This window comes from Chelonoidis abingdonii, chromosome 1 (assembly GCF_003597395.2).
Source record: "Chelonoidis abingdonii isolate Lonesome George chromosome 1, CheloAbing_2.0, whole genome shotgun sequence".
NCBI lineage: Eukaryota > Metazoa > Chordata > Testudines > Testudinidae > Chelonoidis > Chelonoidis abingdonii.
The window spans coordinates 364,554,888-364,569,155 of NC_133769.1; the positions used below are offsets into that span (position 1 = coordinate 364,554,888).

Here is a 14,268-nt window from a genome sequence, read left to right on the forward strand (position 1 = left end):
AATACATTTTGAGACCTATCAGCCAGTTTGTAATCCATTTAATGGGGTGCCATATTAATTGTATACAATTCTAGTTTTTAAATCAAAATGGCGTGTGGTACCAAGTCAAAAGCCGTACGGAAGTCTAAGAATATTACATCAGCAGCATTAGCTTTATCAACCTAATTTGTCATCTCATCAAAGAACGGTATCAAGTTAGACCGGCTCTGTTTTCCATAAGCCAATGATTCGCCCTGCCCTCTTACTAGGCCAAAGTGGGAGCACCTGTTCTGGTATAGGGGAGCTGGACCTGCTTCTTTAGAGGGGCCAGCTGCTCTATGACAACCCCCTTGTTGGCTGCTGGAATGAAAGGACCAAGGCTGATATTTATTAGTTAGTGCTTGCATAGTGCTTAGAAAGCAGAGAGCCTTAGGGTTTTGTATAACTTTACTCCCCGGAGGATACAAATAAATGATTTTTTAAAACTTCGGGGAAAATCAGATTCTTTTCATTTAAGTTGGATTTTAAAATAGAGTGATCATTTTTATCTTTTTAAAAGCTAAGACATTTAACAATTTTCTGTTTAAATAAGAATTTATGATAAACTACCGAAAGGCCTAAACATGCTACAATCTATTCATATCAGGTAAATAAATGTAACAAACGTACTGAGCACACCTCATAAACTTTGACTAAAAAGTTAAAGGCTGCTGTTTGTTAGACTCCATCAGGGGGAAAACTAACTTTTTAGGTAAAGCGTTATAAATATGGCACAATATTCTATACTGCTTTAAGTATCACAATCATTTTCAGCCTTTACAAAGGAGCGATCGTTGAGACTTCTTTTTTCTACGTCAGTATTTTCCTCTTTCTGTGTCTGTATATGTGTACGCAGAAAATCTTTTACCTAGTTACTTTTAGTTTCCAAATTCCATCTAGTAGAAATACTTCTATTTTAATATTTGTAGTCTATTCATTAGTCATCCAACATTGTTTAGAATGTAGCTTCTAATGTAGATTTCAGTAATTGGGAAGTGTGGGGAAAAATATGATAGATTTATTCAACTACTAACCCTCTGCCCCCAACCTTGAAAAATGCAGTTTTTGTGCATATTTGAAATTGAGTTTCAAATTTCATCCAAACGAAGCTTGATACAAGTAAGAAGTGAATTATTATCTAGTAAATAAGAAATACATCATTCACCATTTTCTAGCACACTTTTGCCAACTCTCATGATGTCTCACTTAAAGCCCAGGGCTCTTGGAGAGAGGTGATTATATGAGAATCTCAGCTTTCATTTGAAAAGATAAGAAGTTGCTAGCCCTCCTGGTTGCAGAGAATGAAAATGGAACCCAAGTGAAAGCTCAAAACCCAGAACCCAATCTGTATTTTATTTTTAAAATCTCTTGATTTTTAAGATAATGTTTGTGATTTTTGTGGGGGGCCTGACTCCTTATTTTTGAATGTTTGGGGTTGGGAATACTACTGACAATAAAAAAGTGGAGACATTCCAAATGTAAATAAATGTTACGTTGAGCTGTAGGATTGCTTAAAGAGTAGGTACAGTCATAGTGTATCCTGCTCGTTAGCAAAAGAAAAGTACAATATGTATTGTAAAGGTTGTATTTAGCTGTAAGTAATCAAATTAAAAGGTTTAATAGTTATCACAACCAGTGAGATTTAACTTTTCCTTGGGAAAATATCTAAACGTACACATGGAAAACATAATTAAAATCAATTGTTTAAATCCAGGGTTTCTGCCTGCTGATTTAAACTGTGATTGAAACCAGGGGTTGAAATCAATCCATCCTGCTGACCCCCCTGTTGCCCCAGAGGGGGTCCCTGAGGTCGAAGATGAGGCACATTAGTGGGTGGTGAGAGGGAAGCGTGTGTTGCTGCAGTGCATTCTGTACCTGTTTGGTGGAGAGGTAGTCATGTCACTGTCCAGAACAAGGAAAAGCAAAGAATAAATATGTAAAAATGAAGGGTTGGATTTAAAGAGCAAACACACGGGGAGAACTTCATGTAACTGACTATAATGATTTAGATTCCGATCCCCCTAGGCCTTTGCTCCTGTGGATAGACCTCACTCACATGAACAGTGCCACTGAAATCAGTGGGACTGCTCTCCTGGTGAGGGTGACTCCCATCCATAAGGGTTTTGGACCCTTACTGAGCCCAGACCTGAAGGCCTAATTGTTAGGGGTACCAAGCACCATCAACTCCCATTGACCTCAGAGGTGTCATAGGAGTTAGGGTGATCAGGCCTTCAGTCCTTGTTCAGACAGCACTCCCATTGAAGTCAGTGATCCTGACTATGGGAATTTGACTGAGTATGGCCCTTAGGCCCAATCCTGCTCCTTTGATACCAATGTCAAAACTCCCATTGTCTTCTATCAGAGCAGGATCTGCTTCTTAAGGACTGTTGCCAATAACATGCTTAGAACCATCTTTAACATTGCTAAACCATGACAGAAATATACTTACCTCTAAATCATGCCAGTAACGTACTTAGAACTACCTATAAAATATGTAACCCATGCCAGAAACGTGCTTCATGCACCTAAATGCCAGGAACAAGCTTAGAACCACCTAATCTTGCCCATAACATACTTGAACAGCTATTAATAATTTATTAACCCTTTATAAACCATTTAAAAATGGAGTCTTAATGGAGCCTGTAATGTGTAAAGACCAAGGCTCATGTCTCTGGTTGAACCAGTGAAGATCTGTTTCTTGCACAGCAGTGAAAAATGTGTTTTTGACTTCTCTCCACCTGTTTGATTTATTAATGAAATCCCTTTTGTACTTGCAGTGACAGCCCAAGTTGTTTAAAGTTTCCATCTCTAGAAGTCTTGTTGCTGGATGACAATTATCTTTCTCACCCGAGCGTCTTTGTAAGCCTGGCTAATCTCCGCAGGTAAAGAAACCATCATGCCGCAAATGTTTCTGACTTCTTTTGGCACACTGCCCATCTCTGCTCGATGCCCTTAGCAACACATTGAAACTTAAAAAAAAAAAAAAAAAAAAAAAAAAAAACTTTAACTCATTTAGGGTATTTTCCTTTCCACTTTGTTTAATCTTGGGAACTGTAGGTCAGTGAAAACAGCCACACAGTGACAATGTCCCCCTGGCTGCCCTAAAATAAACGGGTGGGACGTAATTCAGAATCATGCCAAGTGCTTTTGCTCACATCCCAAGGCTCAGAAATGATGGATTGGAGCAGATTGCTCTTCCCGTTTTCCTTCCGTGGAGTTAACTGCCTCAGATGGGCCCAGTAGGTTATTTCAGTACAGCTGAGTTATGGAAGCCAGTGGGAAAAGTCCCTCTGATGTATTATCAGTATTAGCTATTCATACAGCCCACTGGTGGTATGTACTGCATTTTAGAAGCATCTGAGTCGAGGAGATCAGTCAGTGCAGAATCAGGCCCCAAGCCCTTGCCAAGAGGGGGCCACCTGCTGCAGTAGAATCGTGAACACAGCGGTGTGGTCTTTACACATGCTGTATGTCCTAGAACAATAGGATTTGAGCAGGTTTTTGAAGGGGGAGGGGGCTTGTAGGGGGCATGCAGCGGAGCAGGAGGGAAAGCTTGGAGGGAGCAGGAGAGCTGAGTGAAATTTTTCCACAGAAACTTTTTTTCAATGAAAAAAACAGATTTGGAGCACAAATGTGTGTCCATTTTGCCGAATTGTTTCAATCGTAACCAACCAAAGTAAAATCCAAAAGAAAATGGAAATGTTTTGCTTTGACATTTTAAAGATGAAACATTTGGATTTTTTGCTTCAGAATGACGTTTTGTTTCTAACTCCTTTTAGTGTTTTTGTGTTTTTTTTTTTTTTTTTTTTTAAATAACCCCTCAAACCATGGTCAAGATTGAAAGGCTTGGTTTGGAAGTGTTTGAAATGAAATGTTCTGTTAGACCCGAAGCAGTTTTTTCCCCCTAACTTTTTTATTTGCTGCAAATTTGAAAAAATGTGTTTGGTTCAACCCGAAATAATTGTTTTCAATTTTTTGGAATTGCCATCAACCTGAAAACTCTCCCAGCTCCAGTGAGGAGTGCGTGAACAAGCCAAGGGGAGCTGGCAGGAGAGCATTTTCGATTAATACCCTGCACTTCTGTCACACCGAATGACCTGAAAGCCCTAGGCAAACATTCACGAGTCAGACACCACAGCGCCCCGGGAGTTGGCTAAGCGTTGTTATCCCCATTTTACAGGAAGGGAAATTGAATCACAAAGTGGTGAAGTGTCTCATGCAAGATCACTCAGGCAGTCAGCGGCAGAGTTGGGACTAGAATATAGCCACTGTCGGTAGACAGGATACTGGGCTGACCCAGTATGGCCGTTCTTATGTTCCCTTCTGATTCCTATTGCTAACGTTCACTAGACTGTATTTTTTTGCGAGCATTTTGGAACTGGCCTGGAGGTGGTGGTTTGGTCTGAATTCAAAGAGATGCTCCATTCGTTATTGTTCTTCCTCAGTGCAGACATTCCTGGGGTAGAATTTCATATTGTCTGTGAAGTGCTGACGAGAGGAGGACGGCCAGACTGGGTTGGGACATGGGATTAGGTATCAGGAGCCCTAGATTTTATTTCTGTTTCTTCAACAAATTTCCTTTGTGACTCTGAACAGGTCAGTTAATCTCTCTGGGCCTCAGCTTCCCCCTCTGTCAGTTGGGGATATCAGGCTTACCTTCCTCACAGGTTAAATTCATCAGTGATATTAAGCTGCTATGGAGGTACCAAGCATTGTTCTATTCTTACACCAGGATCCCAATTACCCAAACCCCAGGATCAGCACGTCCTGATTTAACCAACTGCCAGCCCGTCTTCCTGGAGTCCAAATAACTGAACAAACGTGGGGTCACTCAGGCTGCAGAGCCCAATCCTGCAAGACGCTGAGTCTTTCTTGTGAGCTGAGAACTCCCATAGACTTCTGTGGGAGGGAAGGACTCTCAGGCCCGCTGCTGTAAGGGACTGTGATTGTTACCTTAGCGTATTTCAGCATAGATGAAGAGCTGTGAGAGAAGCAACTTATGTTGCATTGTTACTGAGAAGTACAGGATCCATGGAGGCTCAGGGACAGTTTCCCACTCCGGGTGCATATTGTGCAATGGTAACTTTCATTAGGCTTCATGGTCACTTCCTCTTCTGATCAGCCTGAAGCAGTTAAACCTGGACAAGAATGGGATTGCAGAGGTCCCTTACCTGCATCAGATGGAGAATTCCCAGTTCTCCCTCCACCCACAGTTGGCAAGGATGGGAACCAAGGCAGAGTCACGCAGCTTTCCGTCTAGATTCGGACAGAAGCACGAGCAGCCGCTGCAAGGTGGGGGAGGATTGCAAGGCCAGCTGGTGACGGAGAAAGAGCAACTAGAATACTTAATTTTACAAAACAACCAGGATCCAGACAGGACAGGTAACAGCTCTGCCTTTCATTCCCAGCTCTCAGGGCCTGCCCTTCTTCCTGTTGAAATCAATGGAAACGTTGCCACTGATTTTAGTGGGAGAAGGATCAGGTTTCTTAATCCGTGGCTGAGCCTTTCCAGAGCCATGCATCAGAAACTGCATGCCATGATTCAAACAGCAATACCATGAAGGATTGTGTGTGTGTGTGTGTGTGTGTGTGTGTTATGAGGGAGGAGGGGAGAGACAGGTAATTCAGAGAGCGCCTTTCATTATGAGGTCAGACAAAGTCCCTTCTGGCCTTAAACATCTATATGGGGTGAAATCCTGGCCCCACTGAAATCAACAGCAAAACTCCCATTGACGTCATTTGGGCCAGGATCACCAGTGGTTTACAGTGCAACCAGCACACCCAGTATGTTGAGGCCCTGATCTGCGCCCTTGACATCAACGGATGTTTTGCCATTAGGCCCTGAGCAGTACTAATTGCTATCGTTGTTGGCAGACGCAGCCAGAGGCTTTGTTCATCATGAAGACGATCTCTTCCAGGCTCAGACTGACACTGCATGTATCCCTTCCGATTCCCCTAGTTATGGGATGGGCCAACACAAAACACAGCTCCATTATGATTTATTTATCATTTGCGTTGTCACAGCACCCAAGATCCCTTGTTATGGACCAGGGCCCCATTGCGCTAGGTGCTGTACAAACAGAGAACAAAAAGGTGGTCCTGCCCCAAAGATCTGAGCGCCAGAGTCCCATGCAGTTGTATTTAGAAGCCCGTGATTTGTTTGTTTTATTACAGAGGTTGTTTTCACTTCTGCCTCTCGAGAACCACCATTGCTGGTAAGAACTGTTTGTTTGCTGGCTTATAGAATCATAGGACTGGAAGGGACCTCGAGAGGTCATCTAGTCCAGTCCCCTGCACTCAAGGCAGAATTAAGTATTATCTAGACCATCCCTGACAGGGTGTTTGTGCAACCTGCTCTTAAAAATCTCCAATGAGATTATGGTCTAGGATGGACATTCCAAAGTTCTCCTCCTCAGGTTCTTCTCTTTAGGAGCATTAGCCTCTTTCTGCCTTATTCTTTAAAAGCCCTTCTGGGAATGCCAAGGCCTTACCAGCCTGAATGATTTATGATCAGTAGCCTGCCGTAGCCTGGAGTCTTGTGCAGCTAATTTTCACATAACCTGTGAATGTTTCAGCTCTTAAATCTGTTGCGTACGTTTAAAATAAAGCTGTGTGCCATTTTGCTATACAGAATTGTCACATCTTACGTGGGGTTAGGTTCTAAAGCCAGGGCGTAAGGTGAACATTGCGTATAGTCAAAATCCTAGACCAGCAGTGGGCTGAGCTGGGCTGGCGGCTGGAACCCCAGACTGACTCAGCCCGCTGCCGGTCTGGGGTTCTGTCCGCCAGCTCCTGCCAGCTGGGGACGCGGTCCTGCTCAGCCCGCTGCTGGCCTGGGGTTCTGCCCACCGGCTCCTTCCAGCCAGGGATGCGGCCCCGCTCAGCCTGCTGCCGGTCTGAGGTTCTGTTCGTAGGGCTGAGTGGGCCGGCGGCCAGGACCCCAGCTTGCAAGGGCCCGGCAGCCAGAACCCCAGACCGACGGCAGGCTGAGCGGCTCAGCTAGCTGATGGTCTGGAGTTCTGGCTGCTGCCAGCTGGGGGATGCAGCCCCGGTCAGTCCGTTGCCGGCCCAGGATTCTGTCCATCCAGTTAAGGTTAGTGTTTTAATTTATTTTAAATGAACACTTAGATTCTGAAGCATAACATGCAGTCAAAAGGGGAAAGTACCAGCTGGCTGTGCTGCCTGGAGCAAGGCCAATGTGAACCTTGTAGATATAATAATGGCAACACACCTGGCCTGTTATGGGGGAAACTGAGGCACAGAGAGGTTAAGTGATTTGCCCAAGATCGCACAGTGCGTCAATGGCAGACATAGGGATGAAACCCAGGAGTGCTGAGGCCTAGTCCTCGGTGTTAACCATTAGGCTTAGTGCGTTATCTCTTTCCTACTCAGTTTCATTCCATGAGTATTTTGCTGATCTTCAGCGAGTGTGGATTTTTTATGGTAATTGGACTAGATTTAGATGTCACCATGTCCTGGACATCCCCCTGCGGCAGCTCTGTCTGTCTGTCTATCTCACTATTCCCCCTCTTTCTGTAAGGACGTTTTCATGGAGAGAAACGACCGTTCATGTCTCGCCGATGCTGGGACTCCCCCTACCAGTTTCAGGAACACCTTGAGCCAGGAGTTTACGCCCCCTTTTCCGGAACTGCGCTATCTGAGCCTGGCCAACAACAAGGTGAGTCAGCCCGTGTGGTTACAGGCAGGTGCTGTCCATAGTAGTAAGGGTGAAATCTGGGCCCGTTAAGGGACAGGGGAGCCATTATTTTGCTGCTACATGCAACCCCTTGGTATGCTTTCTTGGTGGAACTGGAAATACACTCACCACGGAGACTTGCCGTGGCCAGCTGTGTTCTGCTGTACCTTGGGATTGTAAGAAACTTAGAAATCTCTGTCCCCTTGTTCTGTCCTAGACACTTGCTGTCCCCACAGTGACTCCACTCCTGGCCTGTTGGCAGGCTCTAGGAGTGAGGCTGCAGAAGGCACTGGGAGGCAGAGGTAGGCCTCGGGCATTGCACCCGTGTCAGGAGCTAGAGGCACTTGCCTGCCTCTGAGTGTGCTGGAGCAGCACAGGTAGGAGTGGTCATTGCTGCACCTTTGAAATCAGTGGGCTTCAGCTGCTGACTGCTAGTGGGTGCACAAGGGCGGGCGCATAGGCCACCCCTGCCCAGCCTCCTCTGAAGCATCTGGCACTGCTGGTGGTCTCTGTGCTTGGATTGTGCTAGTGCCTGGTGCAATGAAGGGTACCGTCCCCTTCTCCTTACACCCCCACGCACAATTGGCTGTAGTAGCAGAGTAGTACTAAGGGTATGGCTACACTTGGAATTTCAAAGCGCAAGTGTGAGTGTGGTCGGAGCGGCAGTGCTGGGAGAGAGCTCTCCCAGTGCTGCATGTAAACCACATCCTTTACGGGTGTAGCGTGCGCTCCCAGCGCTGCCGCCCTGATTACACTGACGCTTTACAGCGCTGTATCTTGCAGCGCTCAGGGGGGTGTTTTTTCACACCCCTGAGCGTGAAAGTTGCAGTGCTGTAAAGAACCAGTGTAGCCAAGGCCTAAGATACTACCATCCTAAGGGTGGTAGAGTGATCCAGTCTGGCCCTCTCTCTCGCCTGGCTGCTACCTGAGTGCTGGATCTTCCTGGTCAGACTGCAGCATGGCAGATGCTCACAGGGAATCTGCCTGGGAAAAGCCTGATGTAAATGGAATTGTTGTTCATCTTGTTATCAATTACGATTGCAGATACACCCTCCTCTTTGCTATGTAGGTGTAGCTCATTGAGACTACATTTCCCAGCATGCATTGTTCCAGGCTGATCCGAGCTGCTGGACTGAGAGAGATGAGGGTGGTTGCACCCCAGCCCTGCCGTCCGTGTTTACTCGGGAAGAATACTGGCTGTGCAGTACACGAGCTTTGCCCCTCAGAGAGCGTTTTTTCATCCATAGATCTCCAAGCCCTTTACAAAAGAGAGCCAGAATCATCATCCCCATTTTGTAGATGGGGAAACTGAGGCACAGAGCTGTGAAGTGACTTTCCTAAGGTCACCCAGTGCCAGAGCTGGGAATAGAACCCAGGGTCTCCTTAGTCCCAGCGCAGTCTCCAAACTGCTGCCTCAGGGATTCAGACCTTCATGATGACAGTAAAATTGGAATCAAAGAGGGTGCCTCAGCACACGTGAGCAGGGAGTGTTGTGGTTTTGTATTTTATCTTGCAGATCAAAAATGAGGAGGACCTGCTAGCCGTGGCTCTCTTTCCCTCTCTGGCGGAGCTGACATTCCATAGCAACCCCTTGACCACCCTCAGGAGCGGTATGGGACCAGCCAGGATCCCTGAGGGGTCTGGCCCTTTAAGAAGAAGGGAAACCTGCAGGGCCTGCTCCTGCTCCCTTGGAGTCAGTAACAAAACTTCCCTTGAGGTGCAGGATCAATCCATTGCTCCCCAGTGCTGCTCATTTGGAAAACGGGCTGTTTCCACACATCGCCTTGGTTTAGCTGCTCCAGCGCCCATTGTTTTGACAGCTAGCATGGACACAGGAGTCGAGGCGTTAGAGCTGCTGTTACTTTAAACTGCCGGCTGCCTGCTCAGCTCAGGGAGAAATCCCGCTGACCTTAGTCTCTGTGACGTCACCAGGGCGATATGCAGGTTTTCAGTGTCCTGGGCCAGGGACTTGTCTCTTGGGAAAGGTTGGCAGGATGCACCATTATCCGCAAAGACTGGCCTGTTACAGCCCTTGTGCTCTCCTGGACACTGCTTCTGTAGCTTTAAGCCTCTCCAGAGGCTGCAGGGAGGAGGCAAGGCCTAGCCTCTGCCCACACACCACCCTGGGGGGGGGCAAGCCCTGCCAAATCTACGACGTGCGGAGCTGGAGCTTAAGGGAGTTAGGTGCACGACTCCACTGAGTTGCCGGGAGTTGGAAACCGAACTCCTTTAGGTTGCTGTGATTAGAGCTCCAGTCTCCTAAGTCCCACTGCAGTTACCGATCGGCTGTTTCTTGCTGATAGCACAGTGAGGACTGGGACAGATCCATCCCCAGCTGCTGCGTCTCATCGTGGCTTAGTGGAGCTATGCCAGTTTACACCAGCTGAGGATCTGCCCTGATGGTTTTACAGATTAAAGCTTCAATCCAGCGGCAACTGCTGGAAGCCAGAGGAGGTGCTGGCTCATTGTCCCACTGCGTGAGTCAGTCCAGCCCTTGCTAGCCCAGAGAGCCTTGTCATGGAAGTTGCTTTCTGCTGTCAGAGTGCCAGGACAGATACAGCTGATTTTAACGCAATCCCCTTGTTTGGCAGGTGATCCACCTTTGCTAACCAGTTTCCTTCAGCACAGACTTGGGATTAAGCTAATTAGAAGAAAGATTTCAAAACTGGAGAAACCGCACATCTTTATTCCAGTCAAGGCCAATAGGAAGGTATGAATGGATCAGTGTGGTAAACACAGCCTTGGTCCCAGTGAAGTCAGTGCTAAATTCTCACTGACTTGCATGATTCTGACCGCTCCTTGCTCACTAGCACCTGGCTGACCCGGCATTTCTAATCACTAGACAATCTTCAGGGTGCAAACCATTAGTGCTAGTCCTGTTACCTATTCAGAGAACATGGACCCGAAGAATGGTCCAATTATTGTGGCCTCTCCATGGTACATCTGAGCCACCTCCAACTCTTAACATGTAGGAGGAGTTCACATCAACCCAAACCAAACACTGCAGCAAAAAGTTGCAGTACTGATGGAATGGTGCTTCTCTCTGGGAGAAAGCTGGAACTGCATGTTGTTCTGGGTGGTGGCGCGAAGGACAATCCTCATCCACCTACCACTAATGAGATGGTGTGAAGCTACTGTGATAAAGCCTCTGTCCCAAATCTGGACCTTAGCATCCAAAATTTGGGGGCTTACATAAAACTCTCCCCAAGCTTATACCCAGCTTGGCTCTGATCTCGCTGCCACCAACCAGGATTTTAGGGCTCCTGGTCACCCCAAGTCACCCCAACCTTTCCCTGGGGGACCCCCAAGACCCAGAACCCCTGGGTCTCCCTATCTCAAATGGGAAAACAAGCTCCTCCCCCTTGTCTCCTCGTTATCTGCTCCCCAGCTTCCCTCCCTGGGTGAGCCTGGGCGATGCAGTACTTAACTCCTTGAAGGCAAAACAAAGAGGGAAATCACCCTCCCCCTGAGGCGATGCATTCAAACCTAGTAAAGCTAACATAAAGAGATTTTCCACCCCCCTTTCCTGTAGCCTCACCAGAGAAAAACCAAAAACCTCAACCAGGTTTTAAAAAGAAACTTTATATAAAAAGAAAGAAAATACAGAAAAATATAACCCACTGCATTAAGATGTCAATTACAGGCTCTTGCTTATAAGAATTAGGAATACACAGTCTGATTCAAAAAATAGCCAATTTAAACCAGTCCAGCAATTACACCCATGTAAATACAAACCAAAGCACATAACAGCCTATTGCTTGGTTTCCTTTGTACTCACACTTGATAGTAGAATATTAGAAAGAAGATTGGAGTTAGCAGAAAAGCTGTTTCAATCCATAGCCGGGAGAAACAAAAGACCCCGAGTTCCTTTCCCTCCCAGTTCTCTGATTGGTCCTCTGGTCAGGTGCTTGATTCCCCCCTGTCCACCCCTTACAGGTAAAAGAAAATTAACCCTTACCTATCTACTTATGACAGCTACACACTAGCTGTTCGTACATGCCAAATACAGTCAAGATATTGATATCAGTAGGCACAGAGAAATATGACAGGCTCCTAGCCCTGGTGATTTTACAACCCAAGGAGTTTACCTTCTAAATAACATACAATTTGTATCATGGCCCCAGTTTAACAGAGCATTAAAGCACATGCTTAATTTTAAGCAGGTGCGGAATCCCCTCTCTGTTAAGCATTGCAACTGGGTAATGTGACTTCCAATATAATTACATGGGGCCCCTCCATGTAATGAACCCTGCAGAGCATGTGGGACCCAACCCTCAAGTGAGAGGGCTTCGGAGGAGCACAGACGTCTCCATCCCATGGATCCATGAGATCCGTAGAGATGGCCACCCCCTGATATCTGCATGAATGACTGCTGCCCTCTCTTTCCTCCTGGCACATGCTTCATAGATTTTTAAAGCCAGAAGGGACCCTCATGATCACAGTTTCACCTTGTGTGTAATGCAGGCCACAGACTTTCTCCCAGTGATTCCTGCTCTGTGGCTCCAGCACGGTCTGAACTGCCGTTGGCAAAGTCATCTTATGGCTGCTCAGTAGCAGGTGGGGGACTTCCAGGAGTTAAGGATGCATCAGGCATGATTTACTGCTGCCTGCATTTCTTGCAATAATGAATGAACTTCTGGATGTCCGGCAAGGGCTGCTTCACCCCGACATTTGTGCTGTCCAGCAAGTGCATTGCCAGGGAGTTGACTGAAGACAATTTGCTTCCCAGACCCTGGCAGAGCCTAGCACATTCCTGACTCTCAGCTCTCACAACCTGGCCTGGAAGCTGTAGAATAAAAAACATTCCGGCGATAATGGCAGTTAAATTCTGTTGTGGCTGAGCGAACATATAACATGGATTGCTCTGGGCTTTAGGGATGGGGCTAAACTATTATAACCAGCTTAAAAATAGATTGAGGTGCAGAGAAGGGCTCCTTGGATGATCTGAGGAATGGAAAACCTACCTTATGAGAGGAGACTTACGGAACTTGGCTTGTTTAACATGACCAAGAGAAGGCTGAGGAGAGAGATGATCCCTCTCTATAAATCCATCAGAGGGATAAATACCAAGGAGGGAGAGGAGTTATTTATGTTAAGCCACAATGTGGACACAAGAACCAATGGCTAGAAACTGGCCATCAAGAAGTTTAAGCTTGAAATTAGGCAGAGGTTTCTAACCATCAGAGGAGGTGAAGTTCGGGAACAACTTTCCAAGGGAAGCAGTGGGGGCAAAAAATCTAACTGGCTTCAAGACTGAGCTTGATCAGTTTACGGAAGGGATGGTATGATGGGACTGCCTGCAGTGGCGTGTGGCCCATCAGTACTACCAGTAGCAAAAATCCCCAACAGTTGGAGATGAGAGAGGCCCTAGATGGGGAGGCCTCTGAATTATTACAAGAATTCCTTCCCAGGTGTCTTCCTGGTGGGTCTTTCCCACATGCTCAGGGTCTAACTGATTGCCCTATCTGAAGTCAGGAAGGAATTTTCCCCCAGGACAGATTGGCAGAGACCTGGGATGTTTTCTCCTTCCTCTGCAGCATGGGGCAGGGGTCACTTGCATGTTTAAACTAGTGTAAATGGTGGATTCTCAGTAACTTGAAGTCTTTAAATCATGATCTGAGGACTTCAGTGACTTAGCCAGAGGTTAGGGGTCTATTGCAGGAGTGGGTGGGTGGGTGAGGTTCTGTGGCCTGCGATGTGTGGGAGGTTAGACTAGATGATTACAATGGTCCTTTCTGGCCTTAAAGTCTATGAATCATACCCTGATGGCGATGTTGGTTGTGTCTGCATTCAGGCCCTGCCTACACACACACTTTATTTAGTAATGCCACCACCCCTTCCAGAATGGGTCAGAAGTCCTATAGGGGGCTCAGTATTTGTCAGGGCTCAGAGAGCTCTGGGGGATCAGCCTTTACTTCTCTTCCAGGTAACATCACATGTCCCAAAGGTTCCAAAGCAGCCGCTGATGCTAGACGCTCCTCTTGAGTCCTCCTTTTGGAAACTCTGGTCAGATACAGAGGGGGGTAAACTAGAGGAGTCTGAGGAAGGATCACATAGGTTGAGCCTGTCTGATCCTCTTCCGCCAATCAGACCATCGTCAGCACAGCAGCACCAGGAGCCTTATGATGACACCAAAATGCTTGGTAGCCACAGGGAGATGCCGGAGAAAGAGAAATGTGATTCCAAGCTTGCTCCTGCCAGCGCTGAAGATGACATTGAATTCTTCTTTCTGACTCAGGTGTGTGAGCGTGTACTGTGTGTCTGCCTAGTATTAAGCCAGCCTCACTTGTGAATTTGTGAGTAAAGTATCTGGCATTCGAGAACCAAAGGCTCGTCCAGTCATGACCTTTGTTTTCTAAAGGAAGAAAGCATGGCATGCATGTAACTGAAGGTTATTATTCATAATTCCCCATTGACAAGCTAGCTGGAAATAGAAAGCCCAGCAGGAACAAGTACAACTACATCCATGGCTGGGGTGTTAGTGGAAACCAAAAAATCAATTCTCTACTTTCCCAGTCGTGATTGCATTTATAAAGGTAACATGGTTGCAGGTG

The 14,268-nt window shown here is 46.6% G+C and overlaps 1 protein-coding gene across 2 annotated transcripts in view; it reads left to right on the plus strand.

Moving 5' to 3' along the window:
• Positions 1-14,268, plus strand: part of XRRA1 (X-ray radiation resistance associated 1) — a 53,451-nt gene that overhangs the window by 31,132 nt on the left and 8,051 nt on the right. For both annotated transcript variants that reach the window (XM_032781155.1, XM_032781157.2), the window contains exons 8-14: positions 2,796-2,900; positions 5,141-5,400; positions 6,193-6,233; positions 7,559-7,696; positions 9,231-9,324; positions 10,306-10,424; positions 13,641-13,952. In XM_032781155.1, coding sequence (XP_032637046.1) covers positions 2,796-2,900; positions 5,141-5,400; positions 6,193-6,233; positions 7,559-7,696; positions 9,231-9,324; positions 10,306-10,424; positions 13,641-13,952 — 1,069 coding nt within the window. The remainder of the gene's footprint in view (positions 1-2,795; positions 2,901-5,140; positions 5,401-6,192; positions 6,234-7,558; positions 7,697-9,230; positions 9,325-10,305; positions 10,425-13,640; positions 13,953-14,268) is intronic.